Genomic DNA, 9,848 nt, shown 5'->3' on the forward strand with positions numbered 1-9,848 from the left:
TCACAGGTGACCCCTCACATCCTGCCCACCAATTCTTTGACCCGCTGCCCTCTGGTCAGCACCCCAGCTCAATCAGGTCCCACACACCTCCCCCCACACCCTCTAGCAGATCATTACATGAAGGAACCTTTTAAAAAAAACAAGCGCGTCCATGCTCACAGGTGTACACACGGGTGATCACACCCACAAACTACACCCTTTTTGGCTCCTACCTCAAAGCACACTGTGTTCTGTTGATCTTATGTGCTGCACAATAATGTTTAACATTTAGTATTTACTGTCATATTCCCATATATCATTGTGATGTTGTTTATTCTATTACTCTTGTTCTCTTCTGCTTGCTTTCTTTTTTCTTTCTCAACAGGTGAAATTAAAAAAGTATCTACTGTTATCTACTGTTAGCTACTTTATTGTGATGGTGTTGTTTTTATTATGTTGCTCTTTGTTGTTTGTTTTCTCTTCTGGTTTTTTTCTCCATACAGGTGATCCAGGTGTTTTGTTTGCTTTTCTGTTTTTTTCTTCCCCCCTTCTCACCGTCTCTTCTCCCCTCCTCTGTTTTTCTTTCTCTCCCTCTCTTTCTTTCATTCTTTCTCCCTGTCCTATCCCCCAGTCATGTCTGTCCCGTTTGTAGCAACTGAAAATAAAATAAATTCATAATTATAATAAAGGTCAATCAAATGGACCAATATGGCAAGTGTGGATACTGTATTGTTCTTTCTTTGTAATTGTTTATGTTTAAGTTGTTTGTTTCTGGTTTTTAGTTTGTTTTTGTCTGTTTGGGAGCTGACACAGTCTCTATGGAGATGGGTTTTTGGGGGGGTAGCAGGAGGAGAGAAGCTGCAGAGAGGCGTGTAAGACTGCAACTCTGCTTCCTGGTCCCAACTCTGGATAGTCATATTTTGGGGGGTTTAATAAATTTGTCCATATTTCTAGAAATGAGAGCTGCTCCATCCAAAGTGGGATGGATGCCGTCTCTCCTAACAAGACCAGGTTTCCTCCAGAAGGTTTGCCAATTATCTATGAAGCCCACATCGTTTCTGGGACACCACTCAGACAGCCAGCAATTTAAGGAGAACATGCGGCTAAACATGTCACTCCTGGTCTGATTGGGGAGGGGACCAGAGAAAACTACAGAGTCCCACATTGTTTTGGCAAAGTTGCACACCGATTCAATATTGATTTTAGTGACCTCTGATTGGCGTAACCGGGTGTCATTACTGCCGACGTGAATTATGATCTTACTGAATTTACGTTTACCCTTAGCCAGCAGTTTTAAATTTCCTTCAATGTCGCCTGCTCTGGCCCCTGCCGGTGTCTCTAGCTTCACATGTCTGAGAACAGAATCACCAATTACCAGAGTTTGACCCCCGGCGGGTGTGTCGCCGAGTGGGGAAAAACGGTTAGACACATGAACGGGTTGGTGGTGTACCTGGGGCTTCTGTTTAGGACTATGCTTCCTCCTCACCGTCACCCAGCCGCCCTCTTTCCCCAGCTGCTTGGGGTCTGCCGGGGAACAGCTAGCGGGGCCTACGCTATCTTCGGCTGCACCAGCTACAGGGGCCTGGCTAGCTACGGGTGAATGAAGGGTGCGAAGCCGAGTCTCCAATTCAGTAATCCTGGCCTCCAGAGCTGCAAATATGCTACATTTGTTACAGATATCATTACTGCTAAAGGAGTAACTAAACATCTGACACAATGAGCAAGAAAGTGCAGGAGGGACAGGTGAAGTAGCCATGGTGCACGTGAAGATTATACTATGAAAACAGAAGTTATCTAAAGGTTTTTAATTAAATTGCTACGCAGATAAGCTACTCAACTACTACTTCCTGTTCCTGTGTTGAAACAGGAACAGGAAGTGATACTCTACCGCAGACAGAGCAAACACTAAATGACAGCGCCACCCAAAGCATCGGCAGTGCTGTGCCAAGAGTGTCCGGATGAGCCCAGGAGGACCAGACTGTGCAGAAACACAGAGGACAGACTCACCTCTGGAGCAGAGGAAGGGGCGTTGGTCATCACAGTTATGACTGTTGAAGGAGCCTGTTGATCCGACTATTGTGGCACAGTTTACGCTGTCATCAGGCTGCCCGGGCCCCCACGGCAGGTTGGAGGCTGTGCTCGAGTTTGACCACGTCCAGTATTTTCTGTACAGTCCAATCCAGGCTTGATAATAAGATGGCATCATAGAAGCGACCTGGCTGTTGTCCTGCGTGTTGGTGATGGTGCTCAGGTCTGTGTACGTCTGTCTGCAGTAAGACTGAGCATCAGACCAGGTCATTGAGTTCTTCACCAGGATGTGTTTGTTAGTCGCAGCTGAAACAAAAGATCAGACGGATTCAAACCTGCAGCTAAAATGTTCAGTTTGTCAAACCCTGGTACCAAAGTCTGAAACACTCACCGTCATAGCAGACAAAGTAATAAGTAGCTGAGCACGGTCTTGTGGACCATGATCCATCACTAGATATTGTAACACACTCATTGGTCCCTGGCTGTCCCGGTGACCACATGTTAAACCAGGATGACTGAACTGGACCGAGGCGAGACCATTTCCAGCCTTTGGAGAGTCCAATCCACGCCTCGGTGCTCCCCGCCCTTTTCTGGGCTTCCTGGATGAGAGCTGAGCTGTTAACGATGGCGAGGTCAATGTACTCATCTCTGCAGTATTGCTGAGCATCGTTCCAGGACTTCTGCAGGTCAACCAGGTGGAGCTGTCTGACTAACTGATCAGACTGAAGATGGCAGACCATCACGTAACCTGAGAGGACACGAGTCAGTCAGCGCGGTCACAGACTCACCTCAGCTCAACTATTTTAGTCATCAGGAGAATAAATTCTTTACATGCTACCACAACGCAAACTTTTTGTTGACATCTTTAAAGACGTGAATATATGTTAATATATGTGTCCTTCAAAGGATGTGTAACTCGTGTACTGGTTAAAAGCTGTTTTACGGTGCCTGTGGACACCTACACACTGGTTTCCTGCTCCAGGGCGAAACTCTCACATCAGCTTAAAAAGCTGCTTTAACAGTGCTAAGTTTGTTTTTCACTCTGGCCTTATTGCACATGTATTTGGACGATTTTTCCTCTTCAGTGTGCACAATGAAGGAAAACGACGTGTTAGTGGTCGAGGCTCAAAGCTGAACAACACGTGCACTAGGGCTGGGCCATATTATACCGTTCACGGTAATACCGGTACAATGTTAGGCAACGATAAGAAAATGAAATATCATGATAAATATTTTTGGTCATATCGCCCTGCTCTAACGTGCACACGGACGTGGTAAAAGCAGTCAGGATCTTTTTCAGCGAGCTGACGGGTTTGCAGCGTTTCAGGCTTTCAGTCAGATTTCTACACAGAAAATAAAATCAAGACGTGTTTTTCTCAGCAGTGCACACAAACAGCCACGTTCATGCACTGACTCTTCCCTCCTTTCTTTCTTTACTCTTTTACTTCACTTTATACAAACTCTTACAAACTACCGACCATTAGACTGTCAATCAAACTTCTAACTGGACCCAAAGAAACCTTTAGAAGTTTAGTTGACATGACAAAGGTCTTTGGAGATTGTACGAGTGTTCCTGTGACTGCTTGAAGCTCGTTTACAGACACCTTTAAAATAATCCCTATGGAGCAGTTCACTTTGTGCTTTCTTTGATTTTCTGACATCAAAAGTTTTATTCAAACTGTAAATGAGGCGACTGAGATGAGTTCACAGACCTGAGAGCAGCAGCAGGATCAGTCCACACCTCTTCATGACTGAGAGCTGAAAAACTGTGAAGACGTCCTCATGAATCTCATCTGCAGCTGCTCGTTCATTATTAATCATAACACTTAAAGCAGCATCATGCTCAGAACTTCATGCTCTTAACATTTAATCAAATCAGAATCAGGTTACGTTCATTGTCGAGTGTCTTCATTCGCCTTACAGACAGGTCTGAACACAGCAAACATGAGAACCACATTTTTTGAGGTTTATTGTGTTTGTTGTTTCTTTGACATCACCTGAAAGGCTTTTCTTTGATGAGATACACTGATGAAGCTTCCCCTTATTCAGACGGAGGTTCTTGGTCAGCCTGAGAGCGAGAATGACGGTAACCCTGAGTAAGAAGCACGAGACTTATCAACACTAAAACAAGCAGAAATTATTTAGTTAAATTATTATTTAGAAACAACAAAAACAGGACAGTTAAAAGTTTTAACTCCAGTAAATCGATGTTTCAGCACATCATTTTTTCTCTCCTTATGTTTTTGGATTTGGTCGTCTCTGCGTCAACACGACGTCTCTGTGGTGCATTTCAGAGGAGCTAACAGTGAAACTCAAACCTGTGAGTTCCTCCTCACCCAGGCTGCACGACATGTTTCAGTTACAATGAACTTATTGAAAAATCAAAGGAAGTGAAACACTGACCACAGAGACATTAAACCCACCACCTCAGTGTGTCAGCCAGTGTCTTCATCAGCACTGCTGACCACACGTTTAAAGAAGTCATTCAGTCGGCTCATTAAAACGTAAGGATGGCAGTTTGGGACAAAAACACTCTGTGAGGGCTCCTGTTCCTGCTGGCAGGTAAGACTGACTGTGATGATGATGATCATTTGATTTGCTTCTCAAACTTTGGTTTGGAATAATTTTGGCCAAAAAGCTTCTGTTTTCCCATCAAACTGTTATTAATGAACAGATTTGATTGAGTTAAATGAGTTTTTTAATCTCTTGAATGTTTCAGATGGATCAAAAATTCTCTCTCAAGAAAATCTGAACAGTAAAGAAGTTTGAATGGTTGTGTCTGATGTTGATCTGATGACATTACCTTTGCATTCTGCATCAAAAAGTCTGAACTTTTCAAAGATCTTGTTGTTTGAACTGAAACTTTGTTTTAGTGCTTCACACCGCAGTCTGTATTTACTGACGATCCCTGGCTGCCCCAGTCTGCATGGCAAATATCCTTCGGCAAGATACTAACCCTAAGTTGCCTCTGATGCAGCCATCGGTGTATGAAAGCACTGACAAGCATAGAAAGCAGTGTTTGTGTGAATGGGTGAATGTGGCATGTTGTATAAAGCGCTATAGAAGAGTCAGTCCCTTTACCGTCCATCACTAAACTGAGTCACTGCGTTCTAATCGCTGTTTGCTCGTCTTTAGGTGCTGTGGGTCAAACTGTGATCTATCCTCTCTGGTCTACTTGTGCTGTCAGAGGATCCACTGCCACGCTCCCCTGCACCTTCACACTGACTTTCAATGAGAGTGAAGTTTCACGAGAGGCCATCAGAGACCGCTGGTATCAGAGCCGGTGGTATCAACTCTGTCAGCTCACCAAACCATTTGGGTACGACAGTGATTCAAAAAACAACACACAACATAATTTTGCTAAATGCCCAAAGTAGCCAAGGGCATCTGGTGAGCTTTTTGCAGCATCAGCTACTACCAGATTTAAAGTGTGGGCACCACATGGGACCAAAAAAGCTCTTGAGTTTAGCTGAAGCAACCTTGCCTGAACACCTTTATTTTTCCCTTCATGTTGGCCCCATTGTCATAGGACTGTCCTCTGCAGTCTTCAAAAGGAATGTTAAGCTCCTCTATCCGTTTTAGGATGAGAGTTGACAAATGATCTCCTGTTGATTCCTCTGCAACAATGACAGAGAGCTGTTCCTTATGACTCAGATCAGGTGTGCAATCTAAAATGATGGAGAAATACTTTGATATCTTCCACAATGCATTTTATTATTCTTGAACTGATGGTGTCAATCAGTTCATTTTGGATTGTTTTTCCCAGATAACGTATGTGACTGCCAGCTCCACTTTCTACTCTACTGACATGCTGCTTCATCACTGGATCAAATTTGGCCATAAGCTCCACTTCTTTCAGAAAATTGCCATTGTCTGGTTTATTTAATGTGTCTGTGGACCCCCTGAAAGCCATGTTTCTTTCAGCTAAGGACTGAATTATTGCCACCAAACGATGTAGAACTTCACGCCACCTTTTTCTCTCAGCCTCAGCAAGTGCCATCTCTTGTTTATCTATTGTGAGTCCTTTCGCAAAACGGACCTCCAAGTCCTTCCATGTTGCCATGTGAGCATTATGCTCCTGGCTATCCTCATGGACCTTGAGCAAGTGGCTTGCATTTTTCCAGTCCTTCAGACCTTCCCTACTCAGTTTGTAATCTCTCTTGGAAAACATTTTGCAGCAGAAGCAGTGCAAGCTATCCTCTTTTTTCGAATACATAAGCCAGGTTCTTCTCACCTTTTCCCCATTGATTAAGAGTCTGTTAAAATAATCATGCTGACACCTTCGCCCGTCTTTCTGTTTCGGGAATGTGAAGTCACTATCAATTACAAATGGACCTCTGTGAACTAACTCTGTTCGTACCTTTTCAGTTAAAGCAGAAGGCCAGTCAGCAGGGTCTATTGGTGCAGCAGGAAGACCGCTTGATGCTGCTGCATCATGGCTGGGTTGTGCTGCTGGTGCTGCTGATGCTGCATCACTGGTGGGTTGTGCTGCTGAAGTGGAGGCAGCAGCGGTAGATGTGGTAGATGGCCCAGGGGTGGGATTTAGAAACTTCAACAGTGCATCTGAAGAGAGGAGTATGTGACACCACTGAGTATTAAAGTCTAATAATAAAAACATATGATTCCAGGAATAAAATGAAATGATATAATATAAATGAAAAACCAAAGAGATATATGTATGATGTTAACTGATATGCAAATTAGATTAGATTCAATTTATTGTCATCATTACAGTGAAATGCTGAATAGCAGAATGCAAAGTAACAGTATAATATCATATGAGAATGTTATGTTATGATTATCTTTGACCGAATCACAGCAGTGCTCATATTAAAAAACAGCATTCCCTCTCATGTGATATTGCTTAATTAACATTAATGATGTGCGCTTTAACAACTAGGCTTACAACTATAATATATACAGGGGTGGAAAAGTGACTATTACCTGCAGGGTAAACGTTAGCTAACCAGAAGGCAATAACAATGTAAACAAAAAACACCTGCTTAAAAGATGAATACAAATGAGGAATGGTGGGAAAGGTGGGAGTACTGTAATTACCTAACGTTACATTATTATTTTCCATAACAATTTAGCCCCCTCCACAATATTAACTGACGTTAAAACAGTTAACTAGCTATTTATTGATTAGCAATTAGCGAATCATGTAACATTAGCTTAATGCTAAAAATTTAGGTTACTATCACATTCAAATAATTTCATGTAGGCTAACGTTACCTACCTCTGTCTTTTTCTCGTTTCTCCTCCTCTTCTTCTCTCTTTTTTCTTCCCTGGCCACCTGACAGTTTTGGCCGTTTTGACATCTTGTGTCCAAAAGGAACCATGATACGGGAAGGGAGGGGGCGCATTGTACGGGGAGGGGGGGCGTAATGTTGTAACAAATAATGTTTCTATTAACTAAGCTTTACTTTGCATTTTAATTAACGTGGGATTATTTTTTGTATTTAGAAATAATAGTACCAACTTTTTTTTTTTTCAACATTTATGGCACTGGCGTGGCGCCCCCTGATGGACGGCGCCCTTAGCATTTGCCTATACGGCCTATGCCACGGGCCGGCCCTGCATTGAGGAGCCCTGTACAACACGTCTTCACATGGCTACCAGACACGCCCCCCGTCATTTTGTTATTATTCAATTCAGAACTGCCCAGACCAGACACAGTGACGTTTCACCAGAATCCCTTTGATCTCTGGTCTTCTTTATGACATCAGCACACTAAAACCTATAAATAGGGGAGAGGTTCTCACTCTTGGCAGTCTTTCAAAGAGAGTGGAAGAATTCACTAGGCAGGAAACTACTGGAAACTTGCGTTTCTGACACAGTTGACGGTATTTTTAAAAAAATCTTTTAGTTGGTACAGAGATTTAGCATCAACTTCAATTTGAAATATGAGTCTGTCAAATCCTGTTGCATGCAACATGAGAGCCGAGAACGAAAAACTTAAACAGCAAATCAAAGAGCTGAAAAATGAGAATAAAACTCTCAAACAACAAAACTCTACCATACGTGACCTTAAAGTCGAGAACGCCGACCTTAAGGAGCAAAAAAGAGAGCTCATAAATGAGAACAAGATTCTCCAAAAAAACATTGAAGTTCTCTTCAAACGAAGTGGGTTCTCTAAAAACAAGAGGAAAAGAGACCTGCAACTAGAGAATGAAACAATTCACTTCAAAATTCAAGAGCTGGAATATTGGAACCAAATTCTAAAGGATTTAAACAGCTCCAAAACCAAAGAGATCCAGCAACAGAAAGAGGTGATGCAGGAAATGGAGGCAGAAATCAGAGAGTTGCAAAGCAGCAAGACAGGCTTGGTTATAAAAGTGGGAGACATGGAAAAGGACAACCAGTCTTTAAGAGAGGAAAATGATGTGACGGTAAAACGCATGTGTGAGCTGAAAAGGGACTTTGAAAAGGAAAAAGATGACATGCAACAGGAAATACAGGCTGTTAAAACTGAGCTCCATCAGGCAAACACAGCCTTTAAAGAGTTACAAGAGAGTGAAGAAAGAAAAAGGATCATGAATGAGGAAAACAAAACAACGGACAGTGAACAGCTCAGACAGACCCTGGAACTCCAATGCTTTGCACATGAAATTGACATATTGAGGCGGCATAACGAACTTCTTGAACAGGACCTCCAGGAGCTTTCCAAAAGGAGTGGTGATTCTCAAAAAGAACTGAAACCACACGATGAGGGTGCGAAAGGAGAATCCCAGATCTTCAAAGCCACTGAGAAAGACTCCCAACATGATTTTAACGTGACCAACAGAGAAAAGGAGTTGTTGTGCCATGAATTTGAGGAAATGCAAAGAGAGCTTGAAGAGGTCAAGAAAAATCTGTATGATTCACAGGAAGCCTTGACAACAGAAGACATGGCGTTGCAAACCCAAGCTCAGACTCCCAAAGTTTCACAGGAAGAACATAACGATCTGATAAACAACTACGATGTCCAAGTTGACATACTCAAACAACAAAATAAGGCCTTAGAAAATAAGGTTAGTGACCTTACCAAAAAGATGTGGAATGGACGGGAAGCGATGAGACAAATGGAAAAGAACTTTCAAGAACAAAGGAAGCTACTCGAAAATCTCCGAGGAGAATTCGAGGAAATTTAGCACAACTAGGACTTTGGCCCTCCCTATTAAAGCTGGTTAACGCAGGTTCAATAGGGCTATAACTTAGACAATGGAAGTTCATTTGATTTAATTGGCCCAAAATGAGTGACTGCACCCAGACACTCAGTAGCAAAAAAATTACAGAGATTCAAGAGAGAAAACTGTTTCTGCATAGACTCCTATAGTACTGCAAGTCGTGTCATCGCTTGGTGTCCTGCATAGAGTGCAGGTTTAAGGTATCTACGTATCTTTCAGAATTAGAAGCTATGCTGCGTCAGGGGTTATAACAGCTGTGCCCCCCCCCCAACCGGTCGAGGCAGATGGCCGCCCCTCACTGAGCCTGGTTCTGCCGAAAGTTTCTTCCTGTTAAAAGGGAGTTTTTCTTTCCCACCGTCACCAAGTCTAAGGAGCTTGGAGAAAAGCGCCTGGACTTCTTTAACTTAAAGAAGTCCAGGCGCTTTTCTTTCCAAGCTCCTTAGACTACTATGGCCTTGATGACTGATAACCTTCACAGACACTGTCATCAAGGGTTTGCTCACAGGGGATCATCTGATTGTTGGGGGGTTTTCTCTCTTATATTGTATGGTCTTTACCTTACAATATAAACAGCCGAGAAGCGGCTATTTTTGCGATCCGGTGCTTTAGAAATACATCTTAGCTGAACTGAACTCCATAACATCTGGACCGAAATGCCTACACACAACGGTA

General features: G+C 42.9%; 1 protein-coding gene across 6 annotated transcripts; it reads right to left on the minus strand.

The window, feature by feature from the left end:
- Positions 1 to 756: 756 nt before the first annotated feature.
- Positions 757 to 7,863, minus strand: LOC309717654 (putative C-type lectin domain family 20 member A). 6 transcript variants are annotated; one of them, XM_082552367.1, is made up of 6 exons: positions 7,247 to 7,863; positions 6,368 to 6,570; positions 4,005 to 4,099; positions 3,720 to 3,773; positions 2,399 to 2,755; positions 757 to 2,313 (listed from the first exon to the last, which is right to left on the minus strand). In XM_082552367.1, the coding sequence occupies exons 4-6, from the start codon at positions 3,754 to 3,756 to the stop codon at positions 1,820 to 1,822; spliced, it is 888 nt and encodes a 295-aa protein (XP_082408493.1). In that variant the 5' UTR covers positions 3,757 to 3,773; positions 4,005 to 4,099; positions 6,368 to 6,570; positions 7,247 to 7,863; the 3' UTR covers positions 757 to 1,819. The 6 variants fall into 6 exon arrangements, 5 of the variants coding, with proteins under 5 accessions (XP_082408493.1, XP_082408492.1, XP_082408494.1 ...); XM_082552366.1 differs by having other exon boundaries at positions 3,720 to 4,075; XM_082552368.1 differs by lacking the exon at positions 3,720 to 3,773.
- Positions 7,864 to 9,848: the final 1,985 nt, after the last annotated feature.

This window comes from Aulonocara stuartgranti (assembly GCF_965226115.1).
Source record: "Aulonocara stuartgranti genome assembly, chromosome: 11".
In the NCBI taxonomy this organism is placed as follows: domain Eukaryota; kingdom Metazoa; phylum Chordata; class Actinopteri; order Cichliformes; family Cichlidae; genus Aulonocara; species Aulonocara stuartgranti.